The 20,660-nt window shown below is 33.3% G+C and overlaps 3 protein-coding genes across 3 annotated transcripts; 2 read left to right on the plus strand and 1 right to left on the minus strand.

Moving 5' to 3' along the window:
* The first annotated feature begins 698 nt into the window (after positions 1-698).
* Positions 699-2,696, plus strand: LOAG_05443 (hypothetical protein). The gene is made up of 4 exons (XM_020446855.1): positions 699-792; positions 1,585-1,782; positions 1,937-2,062; positions 2,446-2,696. Exons 1-4 carry the CDS (start codon positions 739-741, stop codon positions 2,506-2,508), a joined length of 441 nt encoding a protein of 146 aa, XP_020302850.1. The 5' UTR covers positions 699-738; the 3' UTR covers positions 2,509-2,696.
* A 6,642-nt stretch (positions 2,697-9,338) lies between these two features.
* On the plus strand, positions 9,339-11,974 carry LOAG_05444 (hypothetical protein; the record flags this gene model as incomplete). Its single annotated transcript, XM_020446856.1, has 8 exons — positions 9,339-9,414; positions 9,642-9,838; positions 10,182-10,301; positions 10,591-10,710; positions 10,988-11,084; positions 11,344-11,472; positions 11,689-11,735; positions 11,831-11,974. 8 exons carry the CDS (start codon positions 9,339-9,341, stop codon positions 11,972-11,974), a joined length of 930 nt encoding a protein of 309 aa, XP_020302851.1.
* Positions 11,975-12,738: 764 nt separating this feature from the next.
* Positions 12,739-19,760, minus strand: LOAG_05445 (hypothetical protein). Its single transcript, XM_003140982.2, has 25 exons — positions 19,627-19,760; positions 19,371-19,466; positions 19,153-19,245; positions 18,892-19,071; positions 18,628-18,713; positions 18,289-18,436; positions 17,989-18,155; positions 17,689-17,883; positions 17,419-17,573; positions 17,085-17,158; positions 16,535-16,837; positions 16,347-16,459; positions 16,052-16,187; positions 15,909-15,980; positions 15,719-15,827; positions 15,566-15,660; positions 15,240-15,374; positions 15,004-15,102; positions 14,733-14,872; positions 14,546-14,642; positions 14,003-14,201; positions 13,736-13,833; positions 13,341-13,496; positions 13,174-13,231; positions 12,739-13,028 (listed from the first exon to the last, which is right to left on the minus strand). The coding sequence occupies exons 1-25, from the start codon at positions 19,714-19,716 to the stop codon at positions 12,964-12,966; spliced, it is 3,159 nt and encodes a 1,052-aa protein (XP_003141030.1). The 5' UTR covers positions 19,717-19,760; the 3' UTR covers positions 12,739-12,963.
* Between the last annotated feature and the right edge of the window lie 900 nt (positions 19,761-20,660).

The raw sequence follows: 20,660 nt of genomic DNA on the forward strand, positions 1-20,660 counted from the left end.
GTAACCAATTATTACCGACTCCTTGCTTATCGTTAATATTAACTTAGAAATTTGCCGCACGACGCTTAATGATAACAAATTATAGTAGCATCAAAGGATAGTTATATAATATCGAGATTAATGGGAGAATGGGAAGGAAAAAGATGGATTGATGTGCTATGATAGGTCAAAAGATGAGTAATTAAATCACGTGAAAACGATCTTTTTGTATACTATCTGAAGTTCAAATCATTCGTTATGTAAAATATTTTCATTCCCGACTTCTGTATGTCTCATACAATGCATCATTGTTCAAACATCTATCTGTATCATACTGTGATATTGCATGCTCAAAAGAGCTCCAAATTGAGACATATATCATTTACTCTTTCCACTCTTACCTCCATTTTCTGGATAAAAAAACGCTAATGATTTTTCCCTTATTTCCCTTTAATTTCTGTTTACCATTTCAGAGTTATTAATATATAAATCCTTGAATCTAACAATTGTCTTATTCGAATACTTTGTATTCGACTACTTTAAACGGTATTTTCGTCTTTGCAAGAAAAAGCATAGCATGGAAGCTATAGTCAATGATATTAAACAAGTATTACGATATTTTATTACCGCAACCTATGTCACCAGAAGTTAGAATCATAATCTAATGAACATTATTTGGAATGATCATGTTCAGTTTTTTACTACCGTATCACAATGTTATTTATAGGTATGGACGCAACATTTTGTAAATGATATGAAATGAGTCGGAATATATTCAAGAGAGGTTACACAATCGTTACTGCCGCACAACTGGTATCCAACTTTCTTTTTTTTTCTAAAGATTTACGAGATTTTCTTAAAAATTTGCCGTGGCTCAGAAATGATACTATCATAAGATAGAAAGATGGGAAACATTATTATACAGCACCGTTATGTATTCTTTCCACGGACACCCCTTTGTTACGGGGAAGAAGCTTGAGATCTTATGAAGTTACGAGCTATGATGGTGGTCAGACAGGTCTCAACGAAAGGATCAGACAAAGTGTGATCATGGACAAGAGAGTCCGCTAGCCCTCCGGCAACCATCATAGAAGAACAACTCTAATTCCGAACCTCGTTTACTCCTGTAAGGCCAAGGATACTCTAATTAAACCTACATTTTGAGGACTTCACCATCCTAGCTCGCTAGGCCCTAACAAATGAATTTTATGAATAAAGGGTGGATCTAATTTTGCGCACACTGTGCCACACCTAGAAAATCCATTGTACAAACTCGAAGGATACAGCCATATTTGTAATGTTTGCAGCAAGCTTGGGTAGAGTCCTTCTCAAATCTTCGTTCACGAAACCTAACCATGATGTATTCGCAAACTAAATTTGGAGAGAAGAAATTATGCTTGATCTGCTTAGTGATAGTGAACGTTGTACCTCCCTGAAAATATCAATACTCCTTGAAACGTTACACTTCCCCGATAGTTTTCAGTCATCGTACTTTCCGGGCATATCGCTGGTGTATGATTAATCCCAATGATTTGAACGAAAATATCCTAGCAAAACTAAGACTGTAAGGAAATGCTCCATCTATATAAAATCAGATTAGTTTAGAGTTTTTCATTCATCGCTCTCTTCGTTAGCTCATTTATCTGGAACAACAGTGACGTGTACATCCAACTCGGTTACAACGGCTATGGATGGCAGACGCTAGTTGTTGCATGCTTGTGTCTCATTTGGACGGTTAATCTAATTAGTTCACTTGCGCAATTAAGTGGCACAAATGTATTCCAAGAATACGGTAAATTCAAGGTATAAATCGACTTCTCACCTCTCTTCTTCTGCATTAATTTTAATTCTTAAATTTATCGACGAAATAGCAATGAATGAAAATTAGTCAATTCATTAATTGTTATTTCTTTAACAATATTTCCATATTAAGTTATTCGTTCGATGACGATTTCAGTTACTGATCATTTATGGATTTTGCGCATTAATGGCTATTGTTGCTGCTGCTTTAGAAACTTGGAACAGCAAACTAGCAGCAAATGCCGAAAACAGTGTTCTCCATCCACGCTTTGTTATCACTGCTGTAAATTATCTTTCTAATTATGAATCTATCCTTAATTGACATTTAGATTTACCTCAAAGCTGAATTTTTGGGAGTTTCAGGATGCTAATTACGTTAAAAAATTTTACCTATCTTTTGATATTTTCCAATAATTATTTATGAGGAACTTCATGAAGATTTAAAGTATTGTTATAGAATATCCTTTCTTGATAAAAAAAACTTTCAATTCCTATTTAATTTTAAACTTTTTCAACAATTTTCTCTACCTACACACAAATAAATGAACAATATAAGCAAAGCAGAAACAGCTTCATTAACAACTACCTCTAGGAAATACCTGATTTCTTCAATATTTTCTTTTAAATTTAGAAACTTAATAAAAACTAAAGTCAGGTTAATTGCAGGTGTTTTGTTGGTTGCTTGTTGTATCGCATGCTACCATGATTTTAACCATTTTGTTTACATAAAAGCATGAAATGGACCGAAAATATCACCAATTTCTTCTACGTAATACTCTATTTGCTCACTTTAATGTATCAGCTCAGTAAAATGGCGATTTACAACTTGATAAATCAAATTTATGCAAATAATCTTAGATATCTTCTAATAATAGTGGGTGGTGTTGACATTCAAACTGATGAATGTAAAAGTGAGGACAATAATCATGCATAAAAATGGAGTTCATACAAATTAAGTAAATTCGTTTGGACTATCTATTGAATGGAGGTCGATCCAACATATGATTAAGGAAGATCCTAAAAAATTCTTTTCTTTTGATTGAATAAAGCATAAGCATATCAGTATGAAAGTGTTTTTAAATTTAAATGTACCAAATAAAATGAATGAAATTGATGGCAATAAATTTGTGAGTTTTATTGCTTCTAAGCAAGAGTTGAATCGCCTGTTTCACTGTGTATATTCAAAAGAAGTCCATTTTAGGCTTTCACTAAAATTTCAAATCTTTCTTCTTCTTCGATCGCAGTTCATCTTGCATTATATTATAATGAAACGAACCTTAAGTGACAGAGTAGAAGAAATGTATTCCGCCAAAGATGCATTGCTACATTCATTTTCCGCTCTCTCAGTTTCAATTAACAAAAAACAACTTTAATAAAGTAGACAGAACTATATAAACTTAAACTAAAATTAATAATTAATGAATCCTAAATGAACAATTAACACTTTCAGTTTTAATATTTGCTTGAACTTATTTCCAATTCGATTTGCAGCAAATATGAAATGTCCGTGTAATGTTATAGTCTTAAACAACTTAACAGTCATTTGAATAAAAAGCTTAAATTACGTCTCATAAATTCACCATCATGATCTTTTTAACCATTTTTCTATGCCGAAAGCCAGTTGTTTATTTCTACGAAATTATTCTCAAGGAATCGTCCTGAAATATATTTTTGAATGCTGCTCATAATACATCATATAAGCTCTCCAAATTCTAGTTATTTATTTATATTATATACAACAGAATTTGCTTTCCATAACATTGCATTTTTCCGCTATGTATTATATTGCTTCGCCTATCGATTAATGATTCCGGTAATAAAGTTTAAATGCAAATTTCTTTTGTCATCTTAGTGTGGCAGTTTACCTGGAATGTGCAGAATAGCAAAACTTCATGCAACATATCAGCGCAAGATAGAAAACTTCTCTTAATGCCCTACTAATTTGAAATATGCACAAAATAAAATGACACATTTGAAGCACGAATCATTCAATTAAATCCCACAAACATCATACAATTATACAATCAGAGAAAATGTTTACATCTTAAGCAACATGACATATCAGCATTTCAGAGTTGCTCCGTGTAGTAGCAGGAAACGGCATGTAACCGGAAGCTTTTTCTGCTTCTGTTATCCACTTGTGACTAGTCTGATGGTCAGTGAACAAAATGTTTATACTAACAAGCAGAGACAAATACTTACACTGTTGAAATATTCGCCAGTAATGCCTTAGAGTTGTATAATGACACCGTCAAGTCATAAGATCTATTATTTCTTAGGAAAATTGTAAAAATATCAATTTCAAAAAACTTTACTCCTCCGATTATTGATCGTTCCACTGTGGATTTAAATTATTTTCTCCGCTGAATCCAAAACATTGCTCATTTGCCTTCTCCGCATTGCCTCTCCTTCCTTCCGCTTCAATGTCCTTCCTTTCTTCTCGACTTAGCTCATATTTGACCCAAACATCATTTTTAATAGAAAAATCAGGATTCGTTGACCAACTTTATTCATATTTGTTTTTTGACTTATACTAAAAAGGCTAAATGCATTTCACTTCATCTATCTTTCCGTTTTTCTCATTTTCTTATTTCTTTCTCGATGTAAATAATATTCAAGTGCAATCATCCATGAATTCCAACTTACCTGCTATTATTCTTTCGTACATTTCCTTAGCAGAGTGAATTACAGTTTCAATACAATCAATGTTAACACATTATAAAATTTAATCAATATTTAACCGATTGAAATTTGGTCGGTCGAAATTTTTAAGCGATCGAAAAAATTTTTAATAGATCGAAAAAATTTGGTCGATCGAAGTTTAATCGATATTTTTCAAGTGAATTATGTATCACATGAAAATGAACTATCGAAAACTATTTGTTGTTTTGAATTTGCTTGAATTAATAGTTGGACCTTCCTGTTAATTTGAAAATTATTCAATTCCGATAGTTTTCTTTTTTTTCAATAGTTACGGTAGTCATACTGGAAATAAACTAATTATGTGATAAGTTGATAACTCATAACTATCGTCAAGTATTGTCAGATATTTGAGCCACAAATTTAGATAGATATCGTTGCTGTTAGCATAAACTTCCCCATTCTCAGTGCCCGAATGATCTCCTATAAAATACCTTCGGATCTCAAATTTATTTTATTTAATTTTTATATCTTGCACCGTCAGTACTTTTAATTTGTGTGGCTAACTGTACATTTAATATTGGCAACCTCAGTCACCCATATTCTTCCAAAGCGATAAAATCTAATCTGTTCCCAAAAAGTTTGAACTTTCAGACTTCCAACTTTTCTGTCTGTTATTAATGTTTCATTTCGCTTTGATGAGGTATATGTCACCTAAGCATTTGGAAAGGATTCACTCTTCGAATGAATAAGTTGAGAGAAACATCGATCTATGCTTTCAAGATTTACAACTTTCACTTATCACCAAAATTTCGGATTTTTAGCAAGAGCGGATATTTTGCATGAGTGAATTAATCATTTTACATTATCTCTATGAAAGAATATTAGAAAGATGACGTGGTAACATGCAATATGAGCAATATTCACAGCACTGATTTTGCTACGGCTAAAATGTTGAAATTGAACCAGGTTTCATGATATCCCTTGAATAAATAATATCCAAATATATTAGCAAAAAGAATAAACAGTGACCAACATTGAGAAGCAACTTACATAATAGCAAATCGTAAAGAAGACTAAAAACTTTTGAATGATATAATAAGATTGCATTGTTAGTTAAACAGAATTGACCATCTGTAAAATTCAACTTATCCAACTCATTTATAATTTTCCCACTACTCAACTTTATCCATTTGCTTTCTCCTTCAGTGCTCTTCTTGTCTTGGTTCAGCTAAACTAGGCCACATATCCACACTTGCTTTCATCCCCAATTATTTTCTTCAAATTTTTTCATTAAGGGAGTTTTGGCCAACTAATCTCTTTAGAAAAAATGTTAGCCAGTACTTCGTAGCAAATTTTGCTAAAAGTTTCAGTGATTTTTTCAATACTGACGTCTTTGTCTCCACTCTAAGCTATAATTATGTATGCCACAGAATATTTCAAGCCTCGATGAATTAATCTGAGAGCCTGAGAAAATGGGCTGATTTAAGCTTTATGAACGAAGTTAGCAGTACATTGAGAAGTCTTGGTTCACTTCATATTTGCACATTGTTATTTTTGCAGTAACAGATGAAAGGTCATTTAAAATATCAGATCAGTGATCGATAATTTCTTTGCTTTTCAACTGATTGTTTATCATCATCATCATCATCACTTGAAGTTACTCGACTTTATTCTAATAATTCAATTCTATTTCCGTTTACAATGCATAACAATCTTAATAATATTAAAGTCTTTCATTGTAATTACAAATTTTATTAAAACCGAGTAATTTTTCTTTGTGAGTTCAAATAGACCTTTAATTAGGGCGACAATAATATGAACAGTGCATTTGAACGAAGAACTGCTAATGTAGGTAGAGTTTATTGGTTCAAAAGGTTTTGAGGAATGACTTTGAAGATCATAAGAGCAGTAACTGATCATCGGATGTTAACAACGACTATCTGAAAGACTTATTTAATGAAGCTGATATTCTCAGTGCTACACGAGAAATTATTGATCAATTTAGTGAGATAATTTTATAATCGTCCGACATCTAAACAAATTTAAATAGTTAAAAATTTCAGTTATGGTACGCTCTTGACCCGATTCACAATAAAAAAAAAAAAAAAAGTGGTTCTTTGTAGTGTTGTATTCTCTGCAATCACATTGATCGGACTGGAATGAAACTTGGATTATGTACGATAATCTCAGTGATTGCATTGAAAAGAAACTCATAATGATTTTTTGAAATCATATTTGCACAAAAAGAAATGACCATTTGGTCACTAAACGGTGATCTGTTGCCATAACGGTTTTCTGAATCCTGAAGAAGCAACTAGATATAACCTGCAATATTTCCAGCTCACAAAATCCAGCTGAAATGTATGTTTTATTCTATAGGATAGCGTCCGATCACATATCAACAATAGTATTTCAATAGGCAGTAAAATTTTGCTTCGCCCGCCATATTCATTGTATCCTTCATTAATCAACAACCACTTCTTCAAACATTTCAATCACTTTTGTTTAGGAAAATGTTTGCATCAATTAGTTGAATACAGGAAATGCTTTCTAAAAGTTCGTAAAATATCATGGACAAAATTATTATTCGTTGATATGAAGCATGCTGATTAATATAATCATGATTTTGATTGATAGGTATTGTGATTATGCCCGTTTTTAATCATTTCAATTTCAAAAAATGGCCCAAAAATGTAATTATTTCTTTCTGTTTTACATTTCATTTTTTACTTTTTGCGAGTATATTGTGTTGGCATATTTTCTGTTTAAGGAGCACACCAAAAATGAATTTAATTTCATGTCGTTCGAAGTCAGTCTAACTTGCATCAAATTAAGTTTATTTCCACTAAGAAAATGTGTTACAACTGGTTCAAACAATGCCTTACACTGCACTGAGATTCTTTTTATGACTACGACATCATTCAACTTATCCGTCCTTTCCCATCCAAAACCTTCTCTTTATCACTGAATCATTGATGGATGCCAAATTTCCAACGTGATAGTGTCATTTGTACCTGAATTTTAGACTACACTTTTTATATGCATCAAAAGGACTAATAAACTTAGTTGTTGAATAGATTAAAGTAATTACTCTATTCCCTTTGACAGCGATTGTTCAGTCGTATCTTGTGTATACCTACATATTTAAGGAAAGATCTCTTGTATTAAATGTCCGAGGTTTTGATGAATGACATCACAGCATAATCAAAGTACTCCACAAAACGTCATTCTCTTCTTTGTTCGGAGAGCAAGAAAACGAAGTGATTTACTTGCTCATTATGAATTTTATCACACAGAACTTCATTTCATTAATCTACGCTTTCCTGTCATAAGTTAACATAATTCTGCTAGCTTTAAACGAAAATTCATTATCTTCAAGATTTAATGTTTATTCAAATTTTCTAGTGATTAAATTTTAAGTGGAAATTTGCCTAATGTTTATCATGACTATGCTTGAAAATTCAGAAAGTAAACAAAATATTCGGAATTTGACCGCGAATAGATAGCAGTTCCCGAGAGTGCAATTTGCTTTTGTTGTTCATGAAAATGTCGGGAGAAAAGTAAAAGGATTGAGGAGGGAGAGCCTTTTTTTTTTTTTTTGGTAAGACACTGGAAGCAGTGATGGATCTTAGGCATCCTTAGCTTCCGTCCTATCCAAGGCCTGTCTTGTCAAGCTTTTATTTTCAGAATATGAACAACTGCGTATGATCCTTCTTATCAAATTTCATTGGATATTTTCTGTCGATGTCAGTAAGAGAATTTGAACGCTTTAAGAAGAGTTGTTGAGAATGACAGCAATTTCACTCTTCTGGACACATTTACTACTCATTTTTCTTCTTTAAATCGTAATAAACCAAGTGGTTTTCCATTAAAGTGTTATTTACGACCTTGTCAATTACTCCCCCCAACTTATATGTCAACAAAAAAGTATGATAGGTGAAAATCTCTGCAAACATATATATGATCAATGAGTAGCATCAATTTCATATATTCTTCATTTTTTCGAACATTTTCGAAAATCCATTGGGAGTTGAATGTTATTCACTACCAATGGATTTAAAGAAAAGTTTTATTGGACTGAAGTCGGACTGCCTAAAATTCGAATTTTGATTCCCATTTCTTCTTTTGATTGGATTTGCCTTTTAAACACTCGCTCATGAAATATGCATTCTTTTTTCTTTTATTTTAGCCCTCAGTTGTTGGATACTTGAAAGGAAGTAAGTAAATACCGAAGTAGTACTTTGTAAAAAATCAGTACCAAAATTTCAAATAAAATATTACATTGCAAAACTGAGCAACATAAATATCAACATTTGGGAAAAGTTTTATTCTTTTATCTATAAAAGTGACTGAATTTCTTTTCAACATATAAAGGTTACATGAAATGCTATTTAGTATCCAATAATGCATTATGATTTCAAATATCCATCCTTCTTTTTTTCCGTTTGTAATTTTTTCATTCCAAAAGCAATTCCGATTTTATTGATTTTACTGATCAAAACAACATTGTGTACACTTAATTATTTGTTCCAACTTAATACTAAATTTCCTGATAAAACAGCGAGAATTTTTCCACTTCTCAGCATATATCGCATGAAATTGGCCTTTTTTCCTTGCCTAAAATAAATTTTGGGAAGTTATGCATGCGTACTACTCATAAATAACAATATACCAAAATTTATTCTGTAAATTTTTTTACATTAAAATTTTTGGATAACATTAATCCCAATACTTTTTATATCTAATAAAACTCAACAGTTTTTTTCTTTTTTTTAAAATTTTTACGAGGTATAGTTAATTTGGTTTTATCAGAAATGTTGGAAAAAAAATGATGTTCTGGGAAACGTCAAAATGCGCATCTGCCAGCTTATTTCTGAAGGAGTGGAATCAACAGAAAAGCTACCTAGTTCCAGGTAATGCGAAATACAGTGGTTATCAGCGATGATTATGCATACGGCAAGCCACCTGTCGCTACTTCACTCGTTCGTACCTGTAAGCTCTTTATCAAATTTTTCAACATCTGACAAGATAACGAAATTGTTTGGAAAAAATTAATGAATTTAAAGAAATGATCCAAATCTGTTTACTTCAAGAACCTCAGCACTTATTCTTCTCCATTTCACTTTTGATATAACTCTAATTCACTCGATACTTTCAATTCTTATTCCTAAATTAGAAAATGCAAAATGCAAATGTGCAGTGTGAAAACATACTTGCAGTATTATGTGGTGCTCCTCTGTTTTCGGATCCGAAATGCCGTCCTTTTGGTAACCTGAAGTCTACGCAATTCTGCAACTACATGCCATTATCAGCGCGTTTCAAGAGTGATAAAATTGGAACATCAGTCCAAGAATCTTCTGGAACAGCAAGCAGTAGTCAAAAGAATCAGCCGTCTGTTTTGGTGAAGATGCATGAGGTAGACATCTGTTTGATAAAATGATCTGTAATCCTTACATGATACACCTCGCCAAACTATAATTCATTATCTGTGACGAAGACCGAAGATAACGCAACATGAGATTATGATCATATCGGTATGCAATCTTTCTATCCATAGACCTTTTCCTTACGGAGAACTTTTTCCAGCTAATACGCAGACAGATGATATGTGTCAAGTAAATACAAAAAAAAAAGGAAAAAAACCCATAAATAACAAAAATATCTGGGAATTTTCGACAATTAGTGCTGCATCTAACTGCATCTTCCATCAGATACTGTACCGAAATACTACATGATATGCAAGCTTAGTCTTATTGCAGGATAATTGCAGTGGTTACAGCAGCTCAACAAAGCATTACCTTTCGAGCAGCAAACAAAAACGGAATGAATTTACGGTTGAGGTGGATCATCGACTAGCAACGGATGACACTTTTCTAAGAGTGAAGAATGATTTTTTAAAATTTGCCAACTCTTTTATGCTACCTTGGAAGGGATGCTTGAAGGGAAGCTGTTGAATGTCAGAGTGACGATTCAATTTCTCAAAAATCCGACGCACTTCGTGAAATATTTGTTCTTCACACACTCTCTCATTTTTTGAAACAATTTTCGAAAGACTGAGCAAAGTTTTTGTTAAATAATAGTAATTCAATAATAATGATAATAATACTAATAATCAAGATATATAATGACAATAATAATTTAACAATAGCAATAAATTAACATTTTCAGAAAAATGACTTCTATGAATTAGATCACGTGCAACAATATTACGAAAAGCTCATGTGTCAATTAACTATGAGTAATTCAACTTTGATGCGTGAAAATCAAAGGTACCAAATTCGATTCGAGGTAAAAATGTCTATTTATCCTATACTGACTTTTTCTTTCAATTCTTCTGAATTGATCTGTCTTACAGTTCTTTTTTTGGGGATGGGTTAACATTAGATTGAAATGGAAAATGGAATGATTGGTAGCCTAAATTAATTTAAACAGTTCCTTAGATCTTTTAAAAGGGATTTGTATTCATTATATATCTGAAAATGACAACTGAAAAGTTCCGGAAAATTTATTAATATATTTAACTTATCTGAAAAAATGAGGAAATGCAGTTAAAACCAATTTGAAGCAACTAAGGATGCTTCTGGAAGATCATATTGACCAATTGAACAACATATATTTCACTTTATTTTTGAATGGATTCAATGCTATTCAATTTCCTGATGGTAAGTTTTATCAGGACAGAATGATATTTTGCAGTATCCGAACATCTCATACTAATTAATTATATAGTAATAAAGGACATGGATCTAGACTTGAAGCAGACATAGACTAGACTTAAGACAAGAACTGACATTCATTTCATCATATTTTATATGCAAATAAAAGTAAAATAACACTTTTTCGACTATGCGCTGATAGTTTATAAAACGTTTATAGGAAGAAATTTATTTTCAAACCCTTTTTGTGAATAATTGGATTTAGGTCAAATGGTAAATTTAGCGGGATTTCAAGGCACAAAATTGAAATTAATTCCACGTACAAACATGTTACCAGCTGACGTTTCGTCAACGACGACTGATGAAGACTTCTTTGCTTCTCCTCCTCATAACAGTAAAAGTTTGAATGTTGAAAACAAAGATCTAGAATTTTTGATGAAGTATCTTTTTCTTTTGAATGTTAATTATATCACATCCAAGCTGGATGCAGAAATCCAATTTAGGTTGAAATTTTAGCTGTGCTTGTAGTAAACTAAAAACAAGCATAGGAAAAGTCAGCATTGTCAGCATATTATTCAATAAACCTCTGTAACTGGTTATTTTCTTCCAGATAACGGTAGTTTCACCGATATTTCTGGTACTAAAGCATTCAACGAGGTATCTTCTGTCCATTTCCTCTTTAAAACTGTATCCGTGAAGAGCCAAAAGTCAAAAATTTGAAAAAAATGAAAATAAGGAATTAATAATTTCAGAACATGGGAATAAAGCAAAATACGGACATCCCGTTAAATGGCAGCGGTCAATCCTCTCAAAATATTTTAACAGACAGAGCTGATGATGATGATGATATTGAGGGTTATCTACAATGGATGAATGGACAAGCCACGATCCGGTGACTGATTTACAAAGAGCTGCTCTTTTTACCTACTAACTTGATGCACTTAACCTCCAACTCTTTTCGCTCTGCACCTGCAGCGATGGTCTACGATAACACTACGGAAAACCTCCCACAAAATCGTGAATTAAAAACTACTCAATCAATCAATCCAATTTTATAACATTAGAGACTGAAGTAGCTACAATAGAAACACTTTGAGCGTTAACAGATGAATGTCCTACTAATAATTTCTCATTATGATATTATAAGCAATCCATTACTTAATATTTGTCTTAATTGATAAGAAAAAATTTTATTCCTTAAAAACACAGACAAGATGGAGAGAGGACAGATATTTTCATTAAGGGGTAAGGTAAAGGAAAAAAGTGATATATTTTTTGATTGTGCCATATAATATAATCCTGGTATCAAAAATGTCTTCGCAGTATCTGAGAATTAAATTAGCAATTACATGGAACATTAAGATCCGACATTTTATAATTAGCAACAGTCTGGGGTGCTAGTGTTCTATGCGACCAAAAAGAAAAGAAGAAATGATGTACGGCTTCGCGTACACTTTTAACTGCGCTTTGTACTTTGTCATTCTCTGGTTTAATTGTGAGTAAAACAAATCGCATATGACGGCGATGTCGATGCCGATTTAGCGTAAGCATATGTTTCCAAATTTAAATTAGTCTGTAAGGTCTGAATGCATACCATCTCAAAACCCACAAGTAGATTCCATACTTGAGACTGAAAATAACTTCTCACTATAAAAACTAAGCTAATACTTTCTGGAGAAAAAATAATGAGTTTTATGGGACAACTGCTTCACAAAAATTGCTTTAAGAGATAACGAAGAATATTAACTCGAGATCACCATAAATATATAGCAGTATTACGCGGATAATCGAATGATCTGAACCTTATTGTTGAGTGATTATTAAAGGATCTAGGAAAGAGATCCTACTGTAGCTAATGCTTTTATTATCGAATCTAAAAAAGAGATCATTCATTCTCGTTATCTTCTTCAATTGGTGGCACACAGGGTTGTCGAGCTTGTCGCTTTGACCCTTAAAATAGATATATATTTTCATTAGTTTCAGAATGATCAAAAAGTGTAAAAAGGGCTTAGTAAAGCAATTTTCCTATGCACATAAGACGGAGATTATTAAATTTGTACTTTGATAAAATAATTGCTAAAAACAGCAAACTAACTTTTTCTCGCTGGCGTACTTTCAATTGCAGACATTTCATCGCCCAGACCAAATGTTAGCTGAAATGTAGCACTGCTATGGAACTTGAATATGATAGATGTTTCTGAAAATTGACTAATACATAGAAAAAAGAAAAACTCATCAATAAAAAAAAAGTGAAAAGAAAACCTCGTCGATGTTGTGCTCTGGCGTTGAAATCGCTCGCACTGGTAACTCGCTTTCTTCATCTTTCTGTTCAAACCTCAGTCTTTGGCTCCGCCTTTTAACCACCACAGTAATCGCAGTCGGGGTAGATTTTTCTTTAACACTTATCGAAGGTTGCTGCTGTAAAAAGAGAATATAGAAGAAAATTATGGTAGCACAGATTTGGAAAACCAAGACACAATTATACTACAACATGCATTTACCAACATTCCATTCTGGATACATCAGAAAGGGCTAAGACAACATGCAAGAAATACGTCCCGAAAGCTAAAAAGACAACTCACGTCTAAGTTCTTTTATATCTAGTTCACATATTTCTCACTTATTTTCATTTACCCATGAACAAAATGGAGACGTACAACACTTTCAGTATTCCCTCCTTCATCATCAATTTTCGTTTGTCCTTTCGTCAGTTTTCGATCACTTTTAACAATGGAATCAACTAGCGGGGCGTCGCCTAAATGTGGCAATAATGAAATGGAAATATTCCTTCCCGATTTTTTTAAATGAATATAACTTAGGCAGGAAATAAGGCATCAAAAAGTCTGATACTTTACAAATGTAAACGAAAAGAATATGCACAAACTGATGAAAATTGGAAAAAAAAAAACAATAATTAAGACTACCTCCGTCATTTTGTTCACTTCTCTGCATTTCTGTCTGTGTAATCGTTCCCACTTTACATCTTTGTTTTAGAATTCCAGATTTGAAACGTGGTGAAGGTGGCACGCCATCAGTAGCAAATGAAACTCTCTTATTTGGCAAAAGAGATGCTTTCAGGATTACGTCACTGTTGCATGGAACTTTCATCCTCCTTTCTTTTTCCTTAAATATGACACAGCTTTATCAATCCAGCTATTTCACTGTAAACTTGATCTTTATCAAATTATACTCTAATAACAAAAACTAATAAAGGATTGAAAATCTTGCAAGTTCAGCTATGCAGTTAACTAACGACGTGGTATGTCCTTATGGACTGAAATAACTGTGGTAGGTACTCTATCTGTCTGTCTTGCTCAGCTCTGTCAATTCTACATCACGACAGGTTTTTCCTATCCATACAGCACATTAATTTTCTTATAGTTTATACTGCCTGAATTACTCAATCAATTATTAAGCCGCCGATCCTTCCAAAGAAAGAAAAACTCAAGAGATTATAAAATGTATACCTCAAGTTTCTCAAGATCGAACTTTATTTCAGCTTTTAATTGCTTATCACTTGCCAAAAATTCATCTAACTGCTCGCGATGATCTTTACACAGTTCCCTAAACGGATTTTACTAAAATAGGAAGTTACATATATCATATCTGCCAGAAAATCACTAAAATTTGTGCAAATCAATTGCCGATAACTACCTCAGAACTCTTATGATTCCGAATTCCAGTTCCGGTAAGCGTTTCTCCTGCAGGTAATATTTCAGCTGTATAACGTGAGGCAAAATGGCATCGACGATACCCTTGCGAAACGCTTGTGTTACAACCTTTTTTGCTGCTTCCTAAAATTTCATTGTAATATTTTCATTTACTTTTGTTGAAATTCCTATCCACAGTGCAGCTTTTTTGCCCCCTAGCAATAGAACAAAAGGTGCAGTGGAAAGAGACGACAGAGAGTTTATAAAGGCACTACCTGAACATTTGATGGTGGTTCATCATCATCATCATCTGCTTCACCTGGTGATCTTCTACCCAAAGCCATAGACAATTTTATTTCCGAGCAACACATTATCTGTTATCAAACACGTATAGCACAATATTACAACGCTCTATAAGGGGAGATGTTCTGCATAAACAGACAAAACTAATATTTTGATAGTTTAAAAAATAAAAAGTGTCCTGGACAATCTATTAGCAAACAAATCATACTTCGTAGCAATCCTCAAGCAAAGCTTTAACACGACAATCGCAAATGTCGAGTTCACCATCTACTATAGCCGAGTACACTTCCTGACCAATACGCATTCCAATCGTGAATTTGTTTTCATCATTAAATGTTTTTATCTAAATACGAATATCGATGGAGAAATCACTTGCTTACCAATGTTTCGGCGGGACTCATATTGCCGATCCATTAGCAATGCTAACAGCGATAATACATCCATACAACATTTGAAATTTATTTAGATCAATTTCAATTCACTAAATCGAGTTCAAAAAGACAAGGATTCCAAATTGAAAACATGCGAACCAACCATAAATCGGTAAAGCCTCATTCGTGCATTCTTCAATCGGAACCCTGATAGAGAACATTTTAAATCTTGCCTTTCCGCCATATCTTCTTCCATAGCTAAAGATGAAAAAGAAACTACTGATATCTGGTTTGAATTTATCACGTAAAACCTTACCATTACTTGTCGCCAACCATAAACTGTGCGTAACTGAATTGAAATAAAAAACACACTCCAAAAAATGATTTACGAACATGTTCGGAAATTGTACAAGCAGGACATCAACCTAAAATAGAAGAACCACAATACAAGCTGTACAAATGGTATAAGATGACCTGGTGAGTCCATTCTTATTTGAGCCACATACCAAACACATCTCTGCGTATTCGCGAACCTCTTTATTTTTATCCAAAATCGTTGACACAAATCTATACATAATCTGAAAGAAATGTTAATATAAAAAAGGAATTTTCAGCTTTCTATTAAACGGAATCGACGATTATATATTACCTGCCCTTCCCAACGCACAAACTGTTCTTTGATGAGATGTGTCAACAACATAAGTGTTTGTTTCCGCACCAGCGTGGATGGGTCTTTCAGGCAAGAAGCTACGATAGCACTATGACGGTCAACTAACAACGTGTACCTGAACAGTAACATAAATGGTTGAAATTCAAAAGAAGCTCTGTGTTTTTGATCAGTAAATAAAGGTTAAAAAATTTCTGGACTTTATGTTTTTTTAAAAAAGAAATGTAGTTTTGAAATTTGGAATTCTAATAATATGTGAAATTAAGAAAAAAAAAACCTCTTGCAAAGATCGCAAATTACACCAACAATATTGCTTCGGACCAAGTGACTGCTGTTCACCAGAAGCTGTCGTGAGAGCACGGGTACGCATTTCTTTGCTAGTTTTTCATCCTGAAGTCTGTCAATATCATAACGTAAGAATAATAATGAGAATCATAAGAAAGAAATATTTTTGGCTGTACCTACCTGAAGACACATTTTACCAATGGCCAAAACTGCTTGTGCTCTTACGGCCGGACTCAACACTTCCATGTTGACAGCATGTTGATCCAGAAATGTAGGACCTAATCCATGAGTGGTTGGCTGCGATGTTCTACAGTCTTGATATGTCGATGTAGGTGCTTTCTGACTAACTTCCATATTATTATTAGGTTGACTAGAAGATTTAGAGCTTGGGAAAAAGCCAGTCGCAGAAACGTAATAATCACGAACATTGCGATCCGCATGTTGTTGAACACCAACTTGCTGCGGTTCTTGTTTCACAAAATCCTTAAACTGATTTGAAATCCTACCATGAAAATTAAATGCAAGAATTGCGAAGTTAACGTGGCTATTCGCTAAGCTTGACTGTACTATGCTTTTTTCAATTCTTTCCCTGTTTTTCCATTCATCCCTTCTCTCGCCAACCTTTCCTTATTTATTAAAACCAGACGCCCATTATGCCAACTGTGAAATCGCTTTCATTTCTGAGCCTGTCCATTCATAAAATAAAGTAAAACAAGAAAAGAAAGCTTACTTGCATATCAGAACAGTGGATAGCGGTTGATGGACGAACTGAAGGTATTGCTGGTAACGTATTGCACAAAGTGCCTATAAGAGCAAGGGGTCAAAAATACAAATCTCGCTAAGTTTATATGAAACTCACACCTGTTCAAGGCTCTTTTCACATGATAAAATTATTGCATGGTGAAAATAGAAGATGGTTTGTACCGCCTAACATTACATCTTGGATTGTCTAACATTAACCTTCAGTCAGCCACAAATTTTCAAACTAATATTGCATCAAAAAGTACAAAAAAGGATTAAAAATTATGTCAGAGATAATACAGGAATTTCTAAGTTCTGCAAACCTGTCTGAATCAACTGCTGTTGTATCACATCAGAAGCCATTATTAATTGCATAATATCAAATGCTTTCGGATTCATGTTTAATAAAATCGGATTGTACTGGATTGCTTCACCTAATGAGTTTATAATTCGTACAAGAAGTTTTGCTGCTTTGTCGCTGGAAATGAATTTCTGCTAGTGAAATCATTTAAAAGCGAGCAAAAAGAATGCAATCTGAACCACAAAAAAAGAAAAAAAAACTTCTGTTTCAACGTTCACTTCAATTTGCTTACTTTTCTTGGGGAAGTGCAGCGTCGCTGGAACTATCGATCGAACGAAAAATGATGTCATGTAAAATTTTGAGCGATTTATCTATCAAAATGCGATTAAATTCAAACAGTTGCTTAGCACCTGTATCATCATCGCCAATACCTCTACATAAACGGGCAAATGCATGATAAATATGAGAGATGTGACCTTCGTTGACGCTATAATTTAAAACTTCTAATTTTTGAAGTCTGGACTAGAACAAAAAAATTTACGAGATACTAACAATATGAATTCCAGTTAATCGCCAAATAAATTTATGTAACCTAAATTCAGTTAGCTTTGTGCCAAAATTTTTAATCAGCTGGTTTCGACTTGTTTCACTTATGCGGTCAGCACAGCGCGCAATAACTTCTGCAACGTAACCAACTAAATTACTTCCATCATTTTCATTCAGCGTATACCAAAAACGGACCGCATGAGATCCATCAATCTAAAACAAATTTAAAAATAAATATATATCGAAAGAGTTGTCAATTTCAAACGCATTAATTTCCAAGACTAATTCGCACCAGAAACACAAAAAACTAGAAGCTCGATCAAGACCTAAAGCATAAATGTTGTACCTTGAATACACTGCTTAAAAAGTTCAGTAGCATCCAAACAATATTTACATTCTTCAAATCATTACACTTCTTTAGCAAGCTCTCAACGGCATGTTCCGTTAACTCCCCTTCCTTCGCCTGATGAAGTAAAGAGCGCAATAACAAGCGTCTGTAATTCAGTTCATAGAAAACTCGAAAAACGCATGGAGGCAGATTAAGATAATAATGCAAGAATTAAGATTTTCAAACTTAGAATAAACTTAACACTAAGCTTCTTTCTCCTTCTCTCACTCTTTCGATTAGCACAGAATTGAGTGGAAGGACTGTCGAATGAGAAAATTTAATAAAGAAAACGAAGACCTGTGATTGACTTCCTGTTCCACTGCTTCCAGAATACGCCAAACAAAAGGTGTCGTGTCTTCTACAGCTGGCAAAACAATTGTTTCCTGCAATGTTTTTTTATCTAACCAAAATATAAGGTGAACATAATGTTCTCTAAATAAAACTACATAACTGGAAAGTCCCAACTAGAAATTTAAATGAAAAATGAATTTACAGAAGTTCCGCAATTTCGACATTGAATTTTGATTGGAAGTCTTGCGAGACTTGAAAACAGAAACTTACCAAAACTAATCTTGATGCTAATTGTACAACCGATTGTTCACGATCATTAATTAGCGGCAGAACTGATGTAAGCCACACTTTATCGAGCATGTTGCTATCCGTACCCAAGGATAAAAGTAAACGGCTTAACGATTCCGCAGTTTGTTTCCTTACCAATAACGAGGGATCTCGACAATGCCGCTGGAAACAACATGCATAAACAATTTATTACGTCAATGTATACAATACAGTGAGATGTGAGCATTTAAAAATTAGGATCACCTGGAAAAGTGATAAAAATTCTGTTTGTTGTGATTCAGAAAGATTTGGAAAAAGTGATTCAAGAGCAACTATCGCTGCTCTGCGAGTTGATACCTGAAAGTATTCCATTAATTTAAAATGGAGTTGACATGCAGTATAATTTTTCTTAGTTTTTGGAGAAAACAAATATCGAAAAGGAGTATAAATTAAAAAAAAAGAAAAAAAAAATTATCGAGTACTCTTGCATCCATACAACGAGTAGCAATAATTTTCAAAAGTGGAGCATCATCCTGATGTTTCTTAGCATCCTCATCGTCACAGTCGTAAACATACACCTATAAAATGATTTAGTCCTTCAAAAGTCTTTTAACAGAGGATGACAGTATCATAAGACGAATATAGCAATTAAAAAGATTGACTCACTAATAAAGAGAGCGCTAACAAATAAATTAGACCAATCCAAACATAGGATGCCGACATTCACATTAAACTTACGAAAGTTTCTGGCAGATTCAAAAGTTTGCAGCGTGTATTTTCGTCATTAAGCAACATTGCAACCTGCATCAAAGCTCGAGTTCGCACCATTGGGGATTTGTCATTACAACTTCGTAGTAAAAGTACCAAAATTGCATTGTGAAGGCCAACTTCCCTTACTAGATCGTTACTGTAAATAACTCACCAAAATCATCTTCGTTTAATGTTTTTTAACAGAATATTAAAAATCGCACGCAACTTCGATGTTACCGAAATGTCTCCAGATGCTGGTCGGAGTTATTCAATGATTTTAAGCTCATTTCATGATTATATAACATTTTAAAAATAACTGCCCCTCGAGTAAGCTACGCCTTCACCTCATCATAATGTAGAAGTAACAGTAAGTTAAGTTAAAATATACTAGAACACGTTTTTGAATCTTGACAATCTTAATAAATTCAATGCTAAGTCGGCCATAACATAATATTTATGATTGCTAACAGTCCAAATATAGCTAGATAAACTTATAGAGCGAGGATGAAGAAACATTTTTAAAAGGTTTTATAATCATATACGATATGCATGTACTATAATTTTAAAATAACTCTTACAGAGAAATGTTTTGCCAATTTACGTGGCAATAAACATGAAAGCACATGAGTTGATTTTCCTATGTATTTAAGATGGCCTAAAAAATGCGAACCTTATCGCTTTCTTTTTTTTTGCTTTCTTCCGAATTTGTTGTCTGTTATCATTATCTGAAATATGCAAAGAACATTAAAAAAAAATATTTCTTTTGTGGAAGTGTAAGGAATAAAGTTTAATAGTACCATCGTTTCTAGGTTCGTCTACTTCCATCAGTATTTCTTCGTCACTGGATGCATCCTAAGAAAAACTTTGGGAATTATTATACGACAAAAAACGCAATTCGCCCGAACATATGATGTTTACAAAAACGACCAAATCAGGTTTAGCAGAAAACGCTCTGTAAGCAACAAACAAGGAAGTAAGATATGGTATATTTCTTGATTTGTTGTTCTAAAATGAAAAAAAAA

Source organism: Loa loa, assembly GCF_000183805.2.
Source record: "Loa loa unplaced genomic scaffold supercont3.11, whole genome shotgun sequence".
Lineage (NCBI taxonomy): Eukaryota > Metazoa > Nematoda > Chromadorea > Rhabditida > Onchocercidae > Loa > Loa loa.

Excerpts from the sequence above, each read along its gene's own strand:
- LOAG_05443 (XM_020446855.1), top strand. The coding sequence starts at position 739 with ATGAGTCGGAATATATTCAAGAGAGGTTACACAATCGTTACTGCCGCA. Across the intron at positions 793-1,584 it reads TCGTTACTGCCGCACAACTG|AGTTTTTCATTCATCGCTCT; the intron begins GTATCCAACTTT and ends AGATTAGTTTAG. Across the intron at positions 1,783-1,936 it reads AAGAATACGGTAAATTCAAG|TTACTGATCATTTATGGATT; the intron begins GTATAAATCGAC and ends TGACGATTTCAG.
- LOAG_05445 (XM_003140982.2), bottom strand. The coding sequence starts at position 19,716 with ATGGTGCGAACTCGAGCTTTGATGCAGGTTGCAATGTTGCTTAATGAC. Across the intron at positions 13,497-13,735 it reads GAGGGAATACTGAAAGTGTT|CAGCAACCTTCGATAAGTGT; the intron begins GTACGTCTCCAT and ends CTCTTTTTACAG. Across the intron at positions 13,029-13,173 it reads AAGTACGCCAGCGAGAAAAA|GGTCAAAGCGACAAGCTCGA; the intron begins GTTAGTTTGCTG and ends ATCTATTTTAAG.